At 48.8% G+C, this 23,811-nt stretch overlaps 1 protein-coding gene across 1 annotated transcript; it reads left to right on the top strand.

Annotated features, from left to right (window-relative positions):
* Positions 1–221: 221 nt before the first annotated feature.
* ASB18 (ankyrin repeat and SOCS box containing 18) lies at positions 222–17,356 on the top strand. Its single transcript, XM_083155106.1, has 6 exons — positions 222–393; positions 1,686–1,723; positions 2,440–2,786; positions 6,978–7,482; positions 8,708–8,821; positions 16,992–17,356. The coding sequence occupies exons 1-6, from the start codon at positions 222–224 to the stop codon at positions 17,184–17,186; spliced, it is 1,371 nt and encodes a 456-aa protein (XP_083011232.1). The 3' UTR covers positions 17,187–17,356.
* The last annotated feature ends 6,455 nt before the right edge of the window (positions 17,357–23,811 follow it).

The raw sequence follows: 23,811 nt of genomic DNA on the forward strand, positions 1-23,811 counted from the left end.
TAAGGACAGAAGAATGCAGGTCCGGGCACAGCGCCCATAGTATTATCACCAGCAGCTTTGTGTACCGGCTACATGTGACCTGCGTTTCTTTGTCACTGTTATCTCCGCCATGTCTCACACACATACAGTGTCCTATAAATACCCAGGCCATGCCTGTGCCCAGGTCAGGGATGGACAGTGTAAGGAGCAGAGCGCTGCACAAAGTGCGGGTCACCTGGGCTATGGGTCACCAGGGGCATCGGGGCCCAGAGGAGACACTTCTGGTGGCACTGGAGACGGGAAACCTCAGCCTTGTGCAGCTGGTGGGAGCCAGGCATGCCAACTGCGTGCTGAATATCAGAGGGGAGGAAATGGGGTACGAGGCACAGACCCCTGCGAGGTTCGGCCTGGCAGGTAACCATCTTCCCGCTCTACTCATGTGTTTCAGTGGCACAGCAGGCAGTTATAGCCTTGGCCAGCTTGTTGTACCTGATTTAGGGATCACTGATCCCTACACTACCTAACTAAGGGCCTTATTCTAGTTCACTCTTTCTGACAAAATCCTTCTTAGATGGACAAAACCATGTGCACTGCAGGTGGGGCAGATGTAACTTGTGCCTAGAGAATTAGATTTGGGTGGGGTTTTACTTCAAAGTGAGATCTATATTGCAGTGTAAAAATAAAGCAGCCAGTATTTACCCTGCACAGAAACAAAATAACTCACCCAAATCTAATTCTCTCTGCACATTTTACATCTGCCCCACCTGCAGTGCACATGGTTGTATCCATCTAAGAAGGATTTTGTCAGAAAGAGTGAACTAGAATAAGGCCCTAACAGACCATTGTATTTTATTAACATAGATGAAAGCAAAACAAACGCACTGCCATCTATGTTCCCTGTGTCTGAGGTCGTCCTGTTATAGAGAGGAACAGTATCTGGAACTAATTATTGCCATACACATCAATTATTTATGAATCCAGATGTTTAGAATTAGAATGTGCTGAATAAGCCAATCCAGGAGATCTTTAGTACGAGATGTGGAATTCCGTGCAACTTATACTGTATACAGTAATTAACACTAATTAGGATACAACACTCCAGAACTTTGTATTGGTTAGCAGCAGAGTAGTTCCCAAACTGTGTGCTGTGACACCCTGGGTGCTCTATGTACTTGCAGGGCTGGTGCATTGGAGTTAGAGATGCCTGCAGCCATTGAATGCAGGGGGAAGGGATCACAGAGCACATATATACAGTACATGCATGTTATCATAGGTTGCTATGGGCGACATCTAGGGTTGCCACCTCTCCAGGATTTCCTGGATTCTCCCTGAATTGGTGGCAACCCTCCAGGACGTTTTTTGCAGTCTCCCGGATTCTGGGATTCTCCCAGAATCCGGGTGACTTTGAAAGCCTCCACAGCCTCCCAACTGAGGGTTCACACTGACAGGGGCATAGGGAGGGTGCTTTTGGCGGAGCGTGAGCTCCGGGTGCCAGAAAGGCCACAGGGAATGCACAGTGCGTCTCCAGCACTTGCGAGTTGCTGCCCGCCCCACAGCTCCCTCCACCTCCAGAAATATTTAAACTGGGAGAGGAGAGGACGGAGGAGCACTGTGCAGCCAGCAGCTGAGGATGCCGCAGCAGCGCTTCCTACCAAACTGAGTCTCAGAGGAGATATAAGCCGGCTGCTACTGTGTATCATTCCTAGGGGACCTCTGCCCGTCTGTGCTGTCAGATGAGGAAATGGTGAGGCCAGCGTGGAGGGGGGGATTTGTGTGTGTGGGCGGTCAGTGTTTGGGGCAGATATGCATGTTAGAGAAGTGAGAGGGTGGGGGTGGTTGCTGTGAAGTTGTGGTCACTGGTGTCAGGGTGAGGGGAGGATGTATGAGTTATTAAATGTAACAATACGGACTTCAATACAAGTCTGTATTAGAGACCACGCCCACTTTTTCAAAGAGGTCACATCTGTTTACAAAGTTACGCCCACTTTTCCGGGAGCACGCGTGCACATGAAGGTGTGGGGGGCGGGGGGGGGGGGGGAATCTCCAGGAATTGAAGATTCCTGAGGTGGAAACCCTAGCGACGGGTGCTGGTAGCGGCGATGGTGGCAGACGAGCGGCGCATAATTGGAGTCATTTAAAAAAAAAATACCCCGATAATGGTGTGGAGGAGACCCAACGCGGGGCCAGAGGGCCTGATGCAGACATGTTGGCAAACTGCAACTTATTTCAGATGGACAAAACCATGCTGAACTGCAGGCGGGGCAGATGTAACACACTTCGGTGCTTAATCATCGATCGCTCAGTACACATCGCCGGTGCGCCGAATTCACGGCCTGTGCATTTCAGTTGTGTGGCGGGGCCCCTGGAACACTCGCAGCTCAGCGAGCAGGTCTGAATACAGCCCATTAACCCTAATCATAAGCCTGTCCATAACTTCATTGTGACTTCATTTATTCCCAGGCAGTAATAGTTGCACATTCTCCGCTGACGCTCTCCTTTCATATCTTCTGTCCTATTCTCTATTCCTGGGTGACTCCAGGCCTGTGGTCGCTTGAATATACCCAGGAGCTGACATCCCCCCTGTGCATCACTTCATCCCGTGGTTATACAGAATGTGTCCGCTATCTCCTGCACCGCCGCGCAGATGCCAACGCTGCCCCTGGGGGGCGCACTCCGCTACATGAAGCCTGCTCTGGAGGACATGAGGACTGCGTTCAGCTACTGCTAGAACATGGAGCCAACCCCAACCAGCGCAGCGACAATGGCCGCGTCCCGCTGCATTTCTGTGACACAAAGACCTCTCTAAGGTAGGTTCATCACTGATCCTGTTCTCCTGATTGCAAAGACCATACAATAAGAGACCTATAGAATCGAGCAGCGATCCACAAACGCGGTCCCCAGGACTGCACAGGTCATGTTTCCAGGTCATCCAGAGAGGTGCGCTGTGGATCACCAACTGTCACATTTTAAAAATCCACAGGTGATCTAGAAAACATGGAACAGATGTAGATGGAGAGTGATAAAGTACCAGACAATTAGCTCCTAACTGCCTTGGTACATGCTGTGTTTGAAAAATGTCAGTTATGAGCTGATTGGTTGGTGGTCTATTACACCCTATTTTATCACTTTTTTAGGCTTAGTACATCGCACCCCCAGTCATTAGATCTGTGCCCCCTGAAATGTGCTTCTAATACCACTTGTACACCAATATCAAGATCCGACTCGGTATTTGGAACACGGTTCCGATCCGGGTTGGATCTGGGATTTGTCCCGTTTACACTGCTATGCCGACCTAGAATATTCCTGGGCTGGCATTGTTTACACTGTACACAGGTGCAGGGGGCAGCGCTTGAAAATGACATAATCTCCAAGCACCAGGACTGATGATCACCACGCTGGGGGCAAGCCCAGCACCAAGGTAAGCTGCTGCGCTGCCCCTAGCCTCCGTGCACCCCTAGCCCCCCCTGTCCGCGAGGTGAATGGGTGCCGCACACAGGCATCCATTCACCTCCTGCCCAGCTCCGCTGCTATCTGCACAGTACAGCAGACAACAGCGGAGGCTGTGTGCGCCCCCCGCCCAACCTCCATACTGACTGCAGGATGCTGCGGTCTGGAGGTTGTGACAGTTAGTAATGACTATAGTTGTGCACCAGCTAGGTGATCAGCGAAATGTGACAGTTAGTAATGAATACAGCTGTGCACCAGCTAGGTGATCTGGAAAATATGACAGTTAGTAATGACTACAGCTGTGTACCAGCTAAGGAGTCTGGAAAATGTGATAGTTAGTAATGGCTACATCTGTGCACCAGCTAGGTGATCTGGAAAATATGACAGTTAGTAATGACTACAGCTGTGCACCAGCTAGGTGATCTGGGAAATGTAACAGTAATGTCTACTGCTGTGCACCAGCTAGGTGATCTGAGAAATGTGACAGTTAGTAATGACTACAGCTGTGCACCAGCTAGGTGGTCTGAGAAATGTGACAGTTAGTAATGACTGCACATGTGTACCAGCTAAGGAGTCTGGGAAATATGACAGTTAATAATGACTACCACTGTGCACTAGCTAGATGATCTGGGAAATGTGACCATTAGCAATGACCACAGATGGAAACCAGCTAAGGAGTCTGGGCACTGGCGTAACTTGTGTAAGGCAGCCCCCGCCACTGCTTGGGGGAGCGGGGGCTGCGTGGGCGCCGGCTCCCGCACGGAGAGTCAGGATCTCATTATCCTGTACTCCCTGTCAGCAGCAGCACCGCAACGAGTGAGTCTTCATTCTTCTGCAGCTCCTCGGTGTCTCACTCTCAGCAGACGCAGCGTCCCACTGCCAACCTCCAGCTTCTCAGTGTCACCAGAGTCCCGGCACCTGCATCTACTAGTAATCACCAGCGCTGCAGTACAGGAGCAAGCAGCGCTACCGTCGCTTCCCTAATGACGATGCCTGGGGAAAAGTATAGTAGTTGTTCCTATGTGTGCGGCTGTACCCGTGCCCTAATGACGATGCCTGGGGAAAAGTATAGTAGTTGTTCCTATGTGTGCGGCTGTACCCGTGCGCTGCTAGCTCTCGTTACTGGCGCTGCTGCTGCAGCACCGGTGGTTAATAGTAGATGCAGGCGCCGGGCCACTGGTGATGCTGAGACGCTGAGAAGCTGGAGGTTGGCGGCAGGAATCTGCTGCTGTTGATATTCACCAGACGCTGGGGCTGTGGAGACTAGGAGCTGGAGAATGCTCCTGTACTTTTAGAGGTCAGTTTATAAAGACAGAAGGGAGGGGAACAATTAGTGTAAAATAAACAAAGGGTGGGGGGTGAGTGGGATACATACATTTTTAAGGCTTGGGGGATTATAGATAGTAAGGGGGGGGGGGCAATATATTATGAGTGGTCATGAATGAGTTTCACTGGGATGGGGGGGGGGGGGCGCCAAAAAATATTTTGGCTTGGGGGAGCATCATTTATAGTTACGCCACTGAGTCTGGGAATTGTGACAGTTAGTAATGACTACAGCTGTGCACCAGCTAGGTGATCTGAGAAATGTGACAGTTAGTAATGACTACAGCTGTGCACCAGCTAGGTGACCTAGGAAGTGTGACCATTAGTAATGACTGCACCTGTGCACCCGCTAGGGAGTCTGGGAAATGTGACAGTTAGTAATGGCTACAGCTGTGCACCAGCTAGGTGATCTGGAAAATATGACAGTATTGACTACAGCTGTGCACCAGCTAGGTGATCTGGGAAATGTGACAGGTAGTAATGTCTACAGCTGTGCACCAGCTAGGTGATCTGAGAAATGTGACAGTATTGACTACAGCTGTGCACCAGCTAGGTGATCTGGGAAATGTGACAGGTAGTAATGTCTACAGCTGTGCACCAGCTAGGTGATCTGAGAAATGTGACAGTTAGTAATGACTACAGCTGTGCCCCAGCTAGGTGATCTGAGAAATGTGACAGTTGGTAATGACTACACATGTGTACCAGCTAAGGAGTCTTGGAAATATGATAGTAATGACTACAGCTGTGCACCAGCTAGGGAGTCTGGGAAATGTGACAGTTAGTAATGGCTACAGCTGTGCACCAGCTAGGTGATCTGGGGAATGTGACAGTTAGTAATGACTACAGCTGTGCACCAGCTATGTGATCTGGGAAATGTGACAGTTATTAATGAATACAGCTGTGTACCAGCTAGGTGATCGGGGAAATGTGACAGTTAGTAATGTGTACAGCTGTGCACCAGCTAGGTGATCTGAGAAATGTGGCAGTTAGTAATGCCTACAGCTGTGCACCAGCTAGGTGATCTGAGAAATGTGACAGTTATTAATGACTGTACCTGTGCACCATCTAGGTGATCTGGTAAATGTGACAGCTAGTAATGACTACAGCTGTGCACCAGCTAGGGAGTCTGGGAAATGTGACAGGTAGTAATGGCTACAGCTGTGCACCAGCTAGGGAGTCTGGGAAATGTGACAGTTACAGATGGGGCAGGCCTCTTCCTGGCTGGCGAATCGACAGAATGTCCCCGCTGGTGATCAGCCAGCAGCCTCGCCAGCCATCAGACTGAGACGCGCGTGCGTCTCACGCGCACGCGCGTCTCAATCTCTGTCGGCGGGGCGACGGGAACCCTGTCCGTCTCCGCCTCAGGGAGACGGACAGGGTTAGGGGGGGTTAGGGGGGGTGCGGGCAGGCGGCGGGGACTCCGGGTTACCGCCGTCAAGCTGGCGGGGATCCGGGGGAGCAGCTGGAAGCGCCGTCGGAAGGAGACGCGCGCGCCTCTCGTGTGCGCGCGTCCCCTTCTCGCAATCGATATGGCACTGGCGGGGGATGGCGGCTGGCATCGCTATCGCCATCCCCTGCCAAGATGGGACCTGCCCCATCTGTAGTAATGACTACAGCTGTGCACCAGCTAGGTGATCTGGGGAATGTGACAGTTAGTAATGACTACAGCTGAGCACCAGCTAGGTGATCTGGGACATTTGACAGTTAGTAATGACTACAGCTGTGCACCAGCTAGGTGATCTGGGGAATGTGACAGGTAGTAATGACTACAGCTGTGCACCGGCTAGGTGATCTGGGACATGTGACAGTTAGTAATGACTACAGCTGTGCACCAGCTAGGTGATCTAGGGAATGTGACAGTTAGTAATGATCACAGCTGTGCACCAGCTAGGTGACCTAGGGAATGTGACAGTTAGTAATGACTACAGCTGTGCACCAGCTAGGTGATCTGGGCAATGTGACAGTTAGTAATAGCTACAGCTGTGCACCAGCTAGGTGATCTGGGGAATGTGACAGTTAGTAATGGCTACAGCTGTGCACCAGCTAGGTGATCTGGGGAATGTGACAGTTAGTAATGGCTACAGCTGTGCACCAGCTAGGTGATCTAGAAAACGTGGACATTGGTAGATCTCAAGGACTCGTTTATCCACCCCTGTACTAGGGTATAAAATGCTCAGAAACGGTTACAGATAAACGATTTAAGTGTTGTTAACCGTATTTTGCTCTAGATGTGCAGAGTTGCTCTTACAACATGGGGCTCTTGTGAATCAGACCACGGAAGAACTACAAGACACCCCACTCCACATTGCAGCACGAATAGGGCTTCTGGGACATGTGGAGTTGTACCTTCGGTATGGTGTCATCAGTGCCATCAACTGCAAGAACTTAGAGGGTGAGACCCCCTTGATTGCAGCCTGCGGGGGGAATGGATGTGATGAGGATATCCGCCTTCAGCTCTGCCACCTTCTCTTGGAGAAAGGCGCTGATCCTGAGGCTCAAGACCAGCAGGAGAGGCGACCATTACACCACGCCTGCCGTAAAGCCGCCCACCGATTAGTGGAGCTTCTGCTGGCTGCTGGTGTGGACGTGAATGCTACAGATTATAATGGTGTTCTCCCACTTAGCTGTGTCCTGCAGAGTGCTGAGCTATACAGGGAGAGGAGACCTCATCTTACTGTGCGTGCATTACTCAACCATGGAGCCCGCTGCGTCTATCCAGAGGCTTTTGGGAAGGTAATATAGACTGATTCTCATCGCACGCAAATCGCATGCAAAACGCATGCGCTGTGATGCGACCCATCAAACCCAGGAGTCAAACATATAAAAATATTATCTACAGACTTTGGGGTCGATCAGACCTGATTGTGCGGTCTGAATACGCTCCCCTTGCCGATGTTGCCACATTTCGCCCATCTCGGTCCAGGATAAAAGTAAGTATAGACTTACTTTTATTCCACGAAAGGAGGAAACATCATTTGATGGCGCCCATCGATTGGTTTTTTCATCTGTACGGCCGCATGTGAGCGGGTAGTGGTTCCAAAGCATGAACACCCTGGGTAACATCATAGGAAGGAGAGCCCTCACACATAGCCACATCCCCATCCTGAGGGACACTGTGGCATAATGTGAGCTGGGGTTTGTGTGTGGCATAATGTGAGCTGGGGTTTGTGTGTGGCATAATGTGAGCTGGGGTTTGTGTGTGGCATAATGTGAGCTGGGGTTTGTGTGTGGCATAATGTGAGCTGGGGTTTGTGTGTGGCATCATGTGAGCTGGGGTTTGTGTATGGCATCATGTGAGCTGGGGTTTGTGTGTGGCATAATGTGAGCTGGGGTTTGTGTGTGGCATAATGTGAGCTGGGGTTTGTGTGTGGCATAATGTGAGCTGGGATTTGTGTGTGGCATAATGTGAGCTGGGGTTTGTGTGTGGCATAATGTGAGCTGGGGTTTGTGTATGGCATCATGTGAGCTGGGGTTTGTGTGTGGCATAATGTGAGCTGGGGTTTGTGTGTGGCATAATGTGAGCTGGGGTTTGTGTGTGGCATAATGTGACCTAAAGGCACTACAGTATATTTACCCCATTTGTGGTGCTGGGGGTATTTATTTATACTTTATACTTTTTAATAACCTCCCCAGCAAATCCTACTGACTATTTTATTGGTAGGGACCAGTCGCGGCTCCAGAGTTGCGGCTGCAGCACAGCCTAAAATTCAATAGAGGAGACACCTCACCTGCCAGTGTGTTCCGGCTGGTGATGCTTGGCAGTGGTTGGGGTGGCAGTTGGTGTTGGTCCAATATAGACTATGCTGCAGCCGCACCTAAGGAGCCACCACTTGTAGAGACCTCTCCTATGCCTGGTTGTTTTTCTACTATGTATATATACTGAGATTCGTCCTTTCTGTAATCACATTGTACTGTATCTTACTGTACTAATGCATGATGACTGCTGTGTGCTGTACAGGTGCTGCGTTACTGTTCCGGAGTCCCGGAGGTCATCTCTCTTCTGTACAATTCCTACCTAAACCTTCAGGTCTGCAGCAGATGGCGACAGGATATCCCAGAAAGCGTGTTCCAGGTCAGATGTGCTGTTCATACTGTGACCTACAGAGTACCCCTGATCTATATGCCCAGCTGGGCATTATGGCCCTTATTCAGATCTGATCGCAGTACAAATATGTTCTCAAAATGGGCAAAACCATGTGCACTGCAGGTGGGGCAGATGTAACATGTGCAGAGAGAATTAAATTTGGGTGGGGTGTGTTGAAACTGAAATCCTAAATTGCAGTGTAAAAATCATGCAGCCAGTATTTACCCTGCACAGAAACAAAATAACTCACACAAATCGAACTCTCTCTATATGTTACATCTGCCCCACCTGCGGAATTCGCAGTTTTGCAAGTCAACCAAACGCCGCCCGCACAAAAGTCCAACCGCTGCACACGCGCCGATCTTCCCTGCGCGCATGCAAATGGATGTTTTGCATCCGGGGCAGAAATCATTTGAAGAATGACCTTCTCCCTGCACAAGGCCCCTAAGACGCCCTATCAAGAGGTTTTAATTAAGTTAGGCAGATACTACACTGAGGGATTTATTATCAAATGTAATGTTACACAAAATTAAACTATTTATATTATGTCGTTAGAATAAAACGTTGATAACAGTCACAGTGACACCTGCAGGATGTTGTTGGAAGTGCGCTACTGAAACAAACCACACAACGGGTGACATTCTATGGGATGAGATAAATGCGCGTTTTTTTATCGCACCACTTCGCCCTTTTTCAAATCGCATGATTGGGCCGTTTTTCGCATATTTAATGAGATGCGAAAAACGGGCCAAATAGTGCGAATAGGTGCGAGGTGGTGCGATGTCTTTAGTCCTGAAAATGTGCGATTTTCATGTCTGAAAATCGCACGTTTGCAGGAAAGCGCAAACTAAAAAAAAAAAAAAACGAGCGCGGGGTCCCCCGCCCGAGCATAACCAGCCCCGAGCTCATTGAGCCGGTGCTGGTGACATAAAATCAGGGTCCCCGACAAATAGGGGTCCCCTTGATTTAATGAAACCAGCACCAGGCTCAAGGTCCGGCGCTGGTTCCCAAAATACGGGGGACAAAATGACTAGGGGTCCCCCGTATTTTAAGAACCAGCACCGGACCCAACCAGCCAGCAGGGTAATGCCACAGCCGGGGGACACTTATTATATAAGGTCCCGCGGCCAAAGCATTATCCCTGTGGCTGGTCAGCATGGGCAGGGGTCCTGGGGAAGTGGGGACCCCCCCAATGAAGGGGTCCCCCCCCTCCAGGACTTACCAGCCCATGCTAAAAGTCTGGGGCTGTCCCCGATGCCCCTGGGCGGTGGGCATCGGGCTGATGGATTGTGTAAAAAAAAGAAGATAAACTATTGTCTTATGCTGAAGAAGGTACTTATGTAGTATCTGGGCGTCCGATTTTGTGATTGTATGCCTTACCTTAAGGCATACAATCAGATGCGATGCGATGCGATTTTGAGCCCGTAGGTCGGTCCCTGGGTCCGGGCTCCAGGGCAGAAGAGTCCGGTTCCGGGGCCTTGGTCCTGGTTCCGGGGCTTGTCCTGGGGTTCCGGGGCTGGTCCGGGGTCCAGGATCTGATGAAGTCCACAGGGGTACCTGAGGAAGGAAATCCTACTCACCTGGTCCCCGGCGACGACATCGGCATCCTCTCCGGCAGACGCGCTGCTCCCGGCTGCTGTGGTACCCGCTCTCGGACTGAAGAGGCGAAGAGATTTTCATCTTCCGCACCTTTCCTGCGGATGATTCTATTGGCCGCCTAGCGGCCAATCAGGAGCCGACTTTCTCGGCTCCTGATTGGCCGCTAGGCGGCCAATGGAATCATTCTGAGAAGAGGCGCGGAAGATGAACATCTCTGGGCCTCTTCAGTCCGAGAGCGGGTACCACAGCAACCGGGAGCAGCCGGAGAGGATGCCGATGTCGTCGCCGGGGACCAGGTGAGTAGGATTTCCTTCCTCAGGTACCCCTGTGGACTTCATCGGATCCAGGACCCCAGACCAGCCCCGGAACCGGACTCTTCTGCCCTGGAGTCCCGGAGCCCCAGGACAAGCCCCGGAACCAGGACCAAGGCCCCGGAACCGGACTCTTCTGCCCTGGAGCCCCGGAGCCCGGACCCAGGATCCATGGACCAACCTACGGGCTCAAGGTAGGTAAGTATCAGTGTGTGTGGGCTGTGTATGTATTAAACTTTTATTTTTCAGGGTGTCAGTGTGTTTTATTTAACTATTTCTTGTACTATGGAACTACAAGTACCAGCGGGCCCTTTAATGCCCCGCATGCTGGGACTTGTGGTTCTCCAAGTCCCAGCATGTGGGGTAGGCTTGCTGGGACTCATAGTTCTTCAGCATAAGACAATAGTTTATCTTCTTTTTTTTACACAATCCATCAGCCCCATGCCCACCGCCCAGGGGCATCGGGGACAGCCCCAGACTTTCAGCATGGGCTGGTAAGTCCTGGAGGGGGGGGACCCCTTCATTGGGGGGGTCCCCACTTCCCCAGGACCCCTGCCCATGCTGACCAGCCACGGGGATAATGCTTTGGCCGCGGGACCTTATATAATAAGTGTCCCCCGGCTGTGGCATTACCCTGCTGGCTGGTTGGGTCCGGTGCTGGTTCTTAAAATACGGGGGACCCCTAGTCATTTTGTCCCCCGTATTTTGGGAACCAGCGCCGGACCTTGAGCCTGGTGCTGGTTTCATTAACCCTTTCCCGACCGGGCGTTTTTTGTTAATTTTTTTTTTTTTTTTCCTCCTCGCGTTCAAATAAGCGTAACTTTTTTTAATTTTCCGGCTATATAGACACATGAGGGCTTTTTTTTTGCGGGACAAGTTGTACTTTTTAATGGTACCATTTACTATACCATATAATATTCTGGGGAATCAGGAAATAATTCAATGTGGGGTAAAAAGGAAAAAAAACGCAATTCCACAATTTTGCGCTGGTTACGGTTTTTTTGGAGTTCATAGTTCGTTTAAAATGATGGGTTATCTTTATTCTATGGGTCGTTACGATTCCGGTGATACCAAACTTATATAGTTTTCGTTACGTTTTACCACTAAAAAAAAATAGAAAATTTTACGTTTTTTCTAATTTGCGTCGCGTCGCCATGTTCTGCGGCTTATAACTTTTTTATTTTTCCACCTACGGACCTGGGTGAGGGCTCATTTTTTTGCGGGCTGAAGTGTACTTTTTAATTAATACCATTATGGGATATGTGCGACTTTCTGATCTCTTTTAGTTAAATTTTTTTGGGTAGGCGATGCGACCAAAAAACGTAGTTTTGGCGTTGGGAATGTTTTTCCGTTTACGCCTTTAACCGTGTGGGATAACTAATGTTATATTTTAATAGATTGGACTTTTAGGAACGCGGCGATACCAAATATGTTTAATTTTTTTATTTTTTATTTATTTTTATTTGTGAAATGGGGAAAGGGGGGTAATTTGAACTTTTAATATTTTTTTATTTTTTTTTTATTTTTTAACTTATTTTTTTTATTTTTTTACTTTTACTACAAGGCCCCCTAGTGTACTTGACCACTAGGGGGCGCGATCGCCTGTACTAGGTTCAGCCATAGAGCTCTATGGCTGAACATAGTGATTTTCAGCACTTCCTATTACATCCTGCCTCAGGCAGGATGTAATAGGTATGCTGACATGGCCAGCACAGGGGTCTACATTAGACCCCTGGCTGCCATGGCAACCGATCGGCACCCTCCGATCTCGCCGCGGGGGGCCCCGATCGGCGCCGGAGGGGGGCGCCCCCCCCCTCCGATCAGCTATTTAAGCACTGCGGGCGCTTTGCCCGCGGTGCTTAAAGGGTTAAACGGCCACGATCGGCGAACTCGCCGCTCGTGGCCGTGAGAGCAGGTACCTGGCTGTAATATACAGCCATTACCTGCTCTCTTTCAAGCCAGCTCACTCCGTGAGCTGGCTTGATTCCCCCGCAACCGACTCATGACGTATATATATACGTCATGTGTCGGGAAGGGGTTAAATCAAGGGGACCCCTATTTGTCGGGGACCCTGATTTTATGTCACCAGCACCGGCTCAATGAGCCCGGGGCTGGTTATGCTCGGGCGGGGGACCCCACACTCGTTTTTTTTTTATTTTAACTGTTTTTTTTTTATTTTTACACCAGAACCCTGCACAGAACATTGCGATCTATGCAGGGTTCTGGCTAATTCGCCCACCAGAACCTGGTCTGATTTTTGGGTGAATTATAGTCACACTTTACACAAATCGCATACCATTAAATATGCGATTTGTATACTTTTCCATGTGAAAACATCTGGATGCGATGTGCTGCGAAAAGCAGCCATCGCATTTCCAGTGTGTCCAACTTGTTGGCAAAAAAAACTTTTTTTTTCACATTTTCGGAGCTCATTAAATATGCGAAAATTTAAAAAAATGCGATTTCGGCCGTTTTTGCGAGAAAATTCGCAAAAGTCTAAAAATCTCATCCCATAGAATGTCACCCAAGATGTTTTAGACAGTGTGGGCCACATTTAAAAAATCCAGTGAAGCCCGAAGGCAACTAAACTCTACTGCAGTATTTTGGACAGCCCCATAGACTCACAGCTCCCCTATAATGTCAGTCCTTCATAGATAGACATCACAGCCCCCTCATAGATAGTTGGCACAGCCACCCATACTTGGCACATAACCACCCCCCAACACACACACACACACACATACCCCAATAGTCAGCACCAGGGATGTTTCTAGACAATTTGGGTTCCAGTGCGTACAGTAAAATATGCGGCCCCCCACCATATATAATTTGATATTGAATAAATATAGGTGCACGCTCCTAAAAAGGGGCATGGCCTAACTATAATGGGCGTGATCTAATTAAAAGGAGTGTGAACTACCAGGAAAACAATTACCTGACACCTCACTTTTGCAACCTGCATGACCATTGGTTACCGCAGGAATGGTCATTGTCCTCACACGCTTAAGTTGGCTGAAGGCTGCACAGTGACATATAAACATGAAGGCCCACACAGTGACCTAGTACATCTCACAGATCAAGCCCAAACAATGACAGGCTACTTAAATCAATATACACTTTTTATCCGTAATGCCCATTACACATTGTGCAACACACCGTAATGTCCATTAGACATTATGCCACACACCGTATTACCCGTTGTACATTAGGTCACAAACACCGTAATGCCCATGACACAATATGCCGCACACCTTGATGCCCGTTACTCATTAATCCACACACCATTATGCCCATTGCACATTATGCCCCACATTGATGCCCATTATGCCACAGACCATAATGTCTATTACACAGACCATAATGCCCGCAGTACTCCTGCTTATACACCTGATACCCCAGCAGTGCCCCTCACACAATGCCCCAGCAGTGCCGCTCACACAATGCCCCCAGTAATGCCATTTAAAAAATAAAAATTACCTTAAAAGTGTCACATTATGCTCCCACCCCACTGTGCCTTCAATACATATTATGCTGTGCTGCGCTACTCACCCTCTTGATCCATCAGGACCAAGTGATGGGGTAGCCAGAAGGTGGAGGGGGACACATCCAAGTTGGACCACTGTTCTTCTTCCGCAGCTTCGCGGGGTCACCTGCTCCCACCAGCCACGCCACCTCCTCCCGCAGTTTCGCCGGTTCCCCTGCTCCCGCCAGCTGCACCTCCCCCCAGTAGCTTTGCCTGGGTCCCCTGCTCCCGTCCACCGTGCCTCCTCCTCCCCCAGCCGTGGTGGATCCACTGCTCTTGCCGGCCCCACCTCCTCTGCCTAGCCTGCAGCCAATGAAAATTGGGTAGGCGGCACCCGGGGACTCAATTATGCTAAGATTTATATCTTAGCCAATCAAAAGCCGGAGAGTCATTTGCCACATTATTTTAAAGTTGTAATAGCTGCCGCTGCCCGCCCGCTGTGGCGCTGGACACTGATCACCGCCGCCCGCCCGCCCCACTGTTCTGATTACCGGATTACCACCGCGGCGGCACTGCTTCCTCACCGGCACCCCCCGCCGGCCACTCATTTGAGAGCCGCCACCACCCGCCCCCACTGCTCCTCACCGCCCTGCAGCTCCTCGTTTGTTTTTTTAACATGTGATGAATCGCATGCGATTTATCACATGTAAGAAATGGCACATCAAGTCCTAAATTGTATGTGAACCTCCCGAGGAGCTGAATTTAGGACAAGTCGGCCTAATGTATGGGGGCCTTAAACCCTACAAGAGGGAAGTGCACGGTTTTATTTATTTTAGCCGTTCGCGTTGTGGCGCCAGTTACACCACTATTTCTCCTATCTCGCAGTGTGGCGCCAGTTACACCACTATTTCTCCTACCAAAATTCCTTGTGGGTTATACTGTAAGGTTCCCATGTTTAATACACTATAGGCTGCCCGTCTGGATACGCCAGGGTGGTGACCACGTACTCAGCTGTTTTATTCTAGAAGGTTTCTGTTCCTCTGTATACTTATGGACACATTTGACCTGTGAACTTTCAGAGATAAATGCAGGACATGACAATATATTGATTTTTGGTTCAATCCTGGCTGGTTGCAGTCTGTGTAAGTGAAAGAATATATACGAGGGTGGATCAATAAGAACCTGTGTTAAGAAGACGAAAATGTTTCACTAAAATTTTTATTTCTTTTTCAACAGAATCTCCTTTCACGGCAATACACTTTGGTACTTGTGTATTATAGCGGCGCCCATCGCATCGTATACCATATGGCATACAATGTCATACAATGCGATGGGATGCGATTATAAATTGTATAAGCACCCTAATGGGTGCTTACAATGTAAAATGCACCCCCACGCCACCCCCCACTATAAACGTGCACCCGAAGCGTGGCGAGCGCAGCTCAAACGTGCATAACTTCACAGGTATACGCGTCCGCTCACGGGGCTCGCTGCGCTCGCCACACTATATAGAATCAACTCCACGCCAACGTGGATAGTGGAGGTATGAAAAGGTCGTAGGACGCGTACCGCTGCGCTCGCCACGCTTCGGGTTCACGTTTATAGTGGGGGGTGGCGTGGGGGTGCATTTCACATTGTAAGCACCCATTAGGGTGCTTGTACAATTTTTAATCGAATAGTGGTGTAAAATCGCGTCGCATCGCATCATATGCCATCGGTTTTATGGCATACGATGCGATAAAAACATCGCACGACCAACATCGGGGGCGCCGCTATAATACACAAGTACCTACACCTTTTCCCAACGTCCCTGACATTTCTTTAAACCCTCTAAAAAATATGATTTGTCAAACTCCCGTAGGCTTCTGTCTCGGTGATGACCTCCTTGTTTGAGCTGAATTTTTTCCCTGCAAGCCACGTTTTCAGGTTAGGGAACAGAAAGAAGTCGCAGGCAGCCAAAACAGGCGAGTACGGTGGATGCGGCAACAATTCATAGCACAATCCATGCAATTTGGCCGCAACAATTCCGGAGGAGGGAGCTGGTGCATTCAACTAACCTATGAATCCATCTGAAATTTGGTATGGCGTTGTATGAAAGAGGGTAGTACACAATAGCAATACCAACTTTCCTCAGCAGCGCCACCTGTCTTTAAACGCAGGTACTTATTGATCCACCCTCATACTTAGCTGATGGGGAGGCGACATAAACATGCATAGAACAGAGGTGGGGCTTGATGCAGTTGAGAATGTGTCATCAGGGGCCCGTGTGCATCATACTCTTGCTTGGACCAGCAGAGCTTACAATCAATATTAGCTGTCTCTCAGACACACGCAAGAACATGCATTTAATCAGAAGCTTGGCAACCTACAGTACATACTATGTCATGGGCGAGGGGGAGGAAATGACAAAAAACAAAGAAAGCCCATACAAAAACAGGAGAACATGTAAACTCCACACCCATAACCCCAGTGCTGTAAGGCAGCAATACTAACCACTGAGGCAAGCGTGGTACAGAGGAACGTGTGCTGTAAATAAGAGGCACATCACAGATCTTTCTTTGGGCCAGATGCATGAATCCTGGAGAAGTGATAAAGTGCATTGGCCCCTAACTGTCATTTAAAAAAAAATACAGTCTGTAAGTTAACAGTTAGGGGCCGATTGGCTGGGGGATCGGCCCCTTTGTTACTTGTTCTCTCTTTCAATTTCAAATTATAACAGTTTTCATAACATGCAATTTCTCTCTCTATCTCCCCCCCCCCCCTCTCTCTCTCTCCTCTTTCCTAGGCCCACGAATCTTTCTACACAACATTCTTCAGCCTCTCCGGTACCGTCCGGTCCCTTCAGCACTTGTGCAGATTTACTCTCCGTAAACATTTTAACAGTCGGTGTTATCATTTCATCCCTTTATTACCAGTCCCAGCCACTATAAAAGACTATCTGCTGCTGCCGGCCAGGGATTGGAGCGGCAGCCTGCTCTGACTTTCCCCTCTGCGATCAAATATCAATGCACCATTCCTGACTGTGAGTCGCCGGGGACTATTTCTACATACGCCGGCACCTCATAGTTTGGGGATTTGCTCTTGTTTTATGTATACAGAATGTCCGCCTCTATTACTGTGATGCAAAGACAGAAGCCATGCTGCCCTCACCTCTACCATGCTGCTATTACAATAAAGTGTTTTTATTAAGTACAACTTAATTCGGTGTTCTTTATATCCTGGGATATATAGACATGAAGAACTGAATGTGTAATAATGTGACAGGAATTTTCCTGGGTGTTGCGGGGTCTGTTTACCACTGGTGGCAGCTGGCCAGTCGCGTGTGGGTGCTTCACTGTGTAGCGAAGCGGTTGCACTTTTTTACCGGTACATCGTGGGGCAGCGCCCTCTTCTGGGTAGTCCCCAACGTAGCCTAACTCAAGCAGCCAATCCTCGCTAAACTACAAATGAGACTGAGGACCTGTTTCAGACCTGACATTTTTGCCAGCGGACAAAACCATGCTGCACTGTAGGTGGGGCAGATGTAACAGAGAGTGCAGAGATAGTTCGATTTGGGTGGGGTCTGTTCAAACTGAAATCTAAAGTGTAAGAATAAAGCAGCCAGTATTTACCCGGCACAGAAACAAAACAACTCCCCCAAATGTAATACTCTTCGCACATTTTACATCTGCCCCACCTGCAGTGCACATGGTTTTGTCTATCGGAAAAAATTGCAGCCTTGCTAATAGGTCTATGCGCTCCAGAAAAGGGCGTGGTCTTAGTTGAGGGGGTATGGCTTCAGGGGAATGCCTCGGTCACAAGCCACGCCCCCCATTTTTCTCCATCCCTATGGTGGCAAAAGGCTCTCTGGCTCCCCTGGTCTCCATTGCTTGGTAAAGCTAACAATTGAAATACATACAATGACTCAGGCTACCATCCCTAATAAGGACTATGGAGACAATACCAAGCAGCCACATGGTTGGCCATACATAATAAGTATTACAATTGCATTTCTATTTTACACATTTATGCCATGTTTGCAATGTTATATATTTAGGGAGACATTGGTACGGGTTCTACCTGCCGACATAGTATTAGCCTCACCTCCTCCACTTCCATATTTGCCTACCCTCCCAGAATGGCCAGAAGGCTCCCGAAATCGGGTCCCCCTTGGGAAGGTGGGAAAGTCTCCCGCCTGTTCTGCAGAACCCCGGCACCCCCTTCCTGACGAAATGTGCTGCTTTCCGGGGAGAGGCTAAAATGATGCAAATCGCATCATTTCACATAATTTTAGCCATGCCCCCTCTCAGGAGAGCCACGAATCATGGCATGTTTTTTCATGGGAAAGGGGTGGGGCTTAATAATGTCAGCCTCTTCCTTGTCTCCTCCCCTGCCATTTCAGTCTACTCTCCGGGCCTCCCCCTGGAGAGGAATTTAGCAAAGTAGGCAAGTATATCCACTTCTCATAATCCACAGCACCATTGGGGTAAGTCCGTCCCAGGTGCCCGGAGGCAAGATAAAAACTGGTGCCCCCCAAATAGCTCAATCAGTAAGGTGTCCGTCTCCAGTAAGACAGGTCATGGGATCTAACACAGTGTGTGACACAAAAATGATGTTAGGAGGGGGAGTCAGCCACATAAGCCATATTGATGGCTCTCAACAAACTGATTCAAACTTGCAAGGGAGAAGAAGTGCCCATTTGGGAGCAGGAGCCCGGCGGCAGAGGACTCCATTGCCTTCCAGAGTTCTGCCTCTGCACAGCGCCATACACTGCAGTAGCAAACATAAAACATAGCCAGCGGCGTAACTATAGCGCCGCAGACCCCGCAGTCGCGGGTAGGGGCTGAGAAAATATAGGCGCCGGGGGTCTGCGGGTCTATGCTGTGCCGCTGCTGGGACCTGCTGCCTCTCTGGCCGTGACCGCAGATTTACTTATCTGCGGTCCCGGAGAGGAGAGGAGTACGAGCAGCGCTGGCCGGGACCGTAGACCTGACTGGCGGGGGACGCGCGCACTGAGGGGTAAGGCAGGGTTGGGGATGGAGGGGGGTTTAGCTTTACTTGGTGGCGGGCGCGTGGGGGGGTTAGCTTTACTTGGCGGAGGGTGGGGGGGCGCGGCTGGCGGGGGGGGAGCAAAATCCGTAGTTACTCCACTGAACATAGCTAAACATCACGCAAAACACTACTTCCATAACAAACATCCTGTACAATGATGAGGAACATACTTGTGAGATGAGAGCGGTAGGAAAGAATCATCTCACTGGACTGTGCCCTGGAATCATTGTGTGTGAATGTCTGTGACGGCTTTCAGTTCATCTTCTACATATAATAGTCTGACTGTGGGTGGCCTTTACGCAGAGCATATATTTGGGGCACAGTCAATAGGTCTTCTCAAAGGTTATTGACAGAATTGTTCATCAGAATCCCTATTTGTGCAGGTGGTAATTACCCACAAGACTTCCTGTCTGATGTCCCGAACCTAATCTGCCCAGACACACAGTCAAAGTTTATTCCCGTACACTCATCAAGCACCTGTTGCCTGCACGCTGGAGCTGAACCAATATACAGAAGAATGCAGCCTATGATCCCCCAGGAACCGGCAGTGTCACAGAGCCATGAACCGTGCATAGGTGACAGGTGCGCTCGAATTGTCATGTGATCAATGTGGCGGCGGGAAATGAGAAGCAACATGAAGCGGCTGATATTGAGGCGGGAGCAAAGGGAAAATAAAGGAGCCATTAACCTTGCACCTGGCCCAACCGTGTAGCAGATGGGGGGCAGATATCAAATGTGCAGAGGGATTGATGCGGGTCTTACATCCAGTGGTGTTCCAATGCCACTGCAGTCCAAGTGGTGGCTTGTGGGAGTAGGCACATGGGGGTGCAGAACATACTTCATACCTCCTAACATGACCCACTCCAGGAGGGACACAATGCTCTGTTCCTGGACTTCCAGCACCTAAGTTGAACACCTTTCTTATCAGTTAACCTGTTCAAAAGCAGGTGATGGCAGTCGTACATTAAGTAAGAAGTCCAGGAACAGAGCATTGTGTCCCTCCTGGAGTGGGTCATGTTGGGAGGTATGCTACCTGACCCTCCCCATGAGGGAGAACATGCTCTGTTACTGGACTTCCCTGGTAATGTGGGATTGCCATCACCTCATACTTGCCTACTTTTGAAAACTGGTTTCAGGGAGATTATAGTTGGTAGTAGAATTTCGCAAAGTGCTTCCCATTGAGGGGGCATGTCATGTGCCAGCCAAAGGGTGTGGCTAGTTCCATATATGCAGAGATTGTATAAAGTGATTGTGAACGTGGCACCTAGAAGCGTGGGTGTGTACTGCTACATCTGAGAGGAATCTTGTAAAATGACTTATATCCAAAGGTAGATGATCCCCAAAGCAGTTAGTAAGAGCTACTATACTTGGTAAAGTGCTGGGAAATGGTGCTGATGATTCAATGTAAATGTATCTCTCATTCCTTTTTTCCCCAAAAATGTAACAGTGTAATGTGGACTAGGTGACATGAGGGAGATTGCTAGACTAATGAGGGAGAGCGGGAGATTGCTGCTATTTCAGGGAGTCTCCTGCAGAATGCAGGAGGGGAGGTAACTATGATGTAACAGTGTAATGTGGGCTAGATGACAAGAGGGAGATTGCTAGACTAATGAGGGAGAGAGGGAGATTGCTGTTATTTCTGGGAGTCTCCTGCAGAATGCAGGAGGGGAGGTAACTATGATATAACAGTGTAATGTGGGCTAGGTGACATGAGGGAGATTGCTGGATTAATGAGGGAGAGAGGGAGATTGCTGCTATGTCAGGGAGTCTCCTGCAGAATGCAGGAGGGGAGGTAACTATGATGTAACAGTGTAATGTGGGCTAGGTGACATGAGGGAGATTGTTAGACTAATGAGGGAGAGAGGGAGATTGTTGCTATGTCAGGGAGTCTCCTGCAGAATGTAGGGTGTAGGTAACTATGATGTAACAGTGTAATGTGGGCTAGGTGACATGAGGGAGATTGCTAGACTAATGAGGGAGAGAGGGAGATTGCTGTTATTTCAGGGAGTCTCCTGCAGAATGCAGGAGGGGAGGTAACTATGATATAACAGTGTAATGTGGGCTAGGTGACATGAGGGAGATTGCTGGATTAATGAGGGAGCGAGGGAGATTGCTGCTATGTCAGGGAGTCTCCTGCAGAATGCAGGAGGGGAGGTAACTATGATGTAACAGTGTAATGTGGGCTAGGTGACATGAGGGAGATTGATAGACTAATGACGGAGAGAGGGAGTTCGCTGCTATATCAGGGAGTCTCCTGCAGAATGCAGGAGGGGAGGTAACAATGATGTAAGTGTAATGTGGGCTAGGTGAGATGAGGGAGATTGGTAGACTAATGAGGGAGAGAGGGAGATTGCTGCTATGTCAGGGAGTCTCCTGCAGAATGCAGAAGGAGAGGTAACTATGATGTAACAGTGTAATGTGGGCTAGGTGACATGAGGGAGATTGCTAGACTAATGAGGGAGAGAGGGAGATTGCTGCTATGTCAGGGAGTCTCCTGCAGGATGCAGAAGGAGAGGTAACTATGATGTAACAGTGTAATGTGGGCTAGGTGACATGATGGAGATTGCTAGACTAATGAGGGAGAGAGGGAGATTGCTGCTATGTCAGGGAGTCTCCTGCAGAATGCAGGAGGGGAGGTCACGATGATGTAACAGTGTAATGTGGGCTAGGTGACATGAGGGAGATTGTTAGACTAATGAGGGAGAGAGGGAGATTGCTGCTATGTCAGGAAGTCTCCTGCAGAATGCAGGAGGGGAGGTCACGATGATGTAACAGTGTAATGTGGGCTAGGTGACATGAGGGAGATTGTTAGACTAATGAGGGAGAGAGGGAGATTGCTGCTATGTCAGGGAGTCTCCTGCAGAATGCAAGGAGGGGAGGTAACCAATGTTCCCTCTAATTTTACGAAGGCTGTGTGCGGCTAAAGATTTTGGCTGTGCAACTTTGGAATGAAATTTAAATTTTTGTGCGTCACATATATATAACTGGAAAATGACGTTCAGCATTTGTGTTAACTTTACTTCAAAATGATATTAAACATTTAAACATTCAAAATATAGCACACAATGTAGTTAATGGGTGAAACACACGTTAATTGTGTCCACAACTGCAAAAAGGGACCACTGCTGCTTTGTGCGCTCAGTTGTAATGTCTGTGCGCACGCTTGTCGAGGTGTGTGCGCGCGCACGTGCGCACAGCTTAGAGGGAACACTGGAGGTAACTATGATGTAACAGTGTAATGTGGGCTAGGTGACATGAGGGAGATTGCTAGACTAATGAGGGAGAGAGGGAGATTGCTGCTATGTCACGGAGTCTCCTGCAGAATGCAGGGGGGTCGGTAACTATGATGCAAAATGTCTAGTTAAGTTAATGCTTACTACAGCCCGATTCCCCTTTCTTGTGGCTAATCTGGTCCACCGTCCGGAATAGATCGCCTATGTTAAAATTCCCAGACTCCACAATTCAGAGAGAAATGGAAAGTAAAATTTGAACTGGAAAATGATTATCATTATTATTATTATTATTATTATTATTAATAATAATAATAATAATAATAATAATAATAATAAAATGAAAACTTTGCACCTCTGTAAAACAGTCCAGTCTCTGGTCTCCATGCATTTTCCACTATGTCCAGCAGGTGGCAGTGCATGCACAGTAGAAACTCCACTGAGAGCAGTTCTAATCACACACAGGAATTGCACTAATTAAAATATTGATTAAGGAGGGTTTAGAGGCCCCTCACCTCTCGGCTATATATAGCAAATGTTTTGGCTGTACACAGGATGAATTCTTCGCATGCAACTTAAACTCTATCAGATACATTAACAATCTCAATTCTGGATCTGCAGGATGCTGAGAGATTCAATTGCACCATCTCCGATCACATCAGGATAATTCCTACATCAATATTGCTCATCTTTCAAAAAGTTGACGTAGCATGAAGGAATTTTAGTGACTTATTCGTATTATGTCATCTTTAAATGGCATCTGCTTTGCCAGCAGAAAATGCCAATGTGAGAGTTCTAGCATACGGAATTTAGAATGTTCACCAATATGCACACTATAACTTTATTCCACATCGCATGCAGGGAGGTAACAGGAGAGGAGCTGAGGATGCGAGTGATAAAAACAGAGGGGGGGGGGGGGGTTTATATCTACCTGGGTTGTGGTGCAGTAATTGGACCCCTGCAGAGCACATTATCTATCCTCAGTATTACCCTTTATCACAGGGCTGGACAATTGCGGCCCTCCAGATGTTGATGAACTACACATCCCAGCATGCCTTGCATCAGTTTCAGCATGGCCACATAGCAAAGCATCCTGGGATGTGTAGTTCATCAACATCTGGAGGGCCGCAATTGCCCAGCCCTGCTTTATCACAACCTGGACAGGCCAAAAACACCTGCATTCATGATGCACCTGGTACTGGAGGAAGAGGTGCACTGATAATGTCTTCCAATAATCAATCCATTGCTATTTTTAAATCTGCAACAGCTGTTTTCATGCAGCCGGCATAGGTTAGCCCACCATCATGACTTCCACATTATTTATTAAGTTATTTATATAGCACA

The sequence above is a fragment of the Crinia signifera genome, chromosome 7, assembly GCF_055691185.1.
Source record: "Crinia signifera chromosome 7, ASM5569118v1, whole genome shotgun sequence".
Classification (NCBI taxonomy): domain Eukaryota; kingdom Metazoa; phylum Chordata; class Amphibia; order Anura; family Myobatrachidae; genus Crinia; species Crinia signifera.

Excerpts from the sequence above, each read along its gene's own strand:
- ASB18 (XM_083155106.1), top strand. The coding sequence starts at position 222 with ATGGGTCACCAGGGGCATCGGGGCCCAGAGGAGACACTTCTGGTGGCA. Across the intron at positions 394-1,685 it reads TGCGAGGTTCGGCCTGGCAG|GGGACCTCTGCCCGTCTGTG; the intron begins GTAACCATCTTC and ends TATCATTCCTAG. Across the intron at positions 8,822-16,991 it reads TCCCAGAAAGCGTGTTCCAG|GCCCACGAATCTTTCTACAC; the intron begins GTCAGATGTGCT and ends CCTCTTTCCTAG.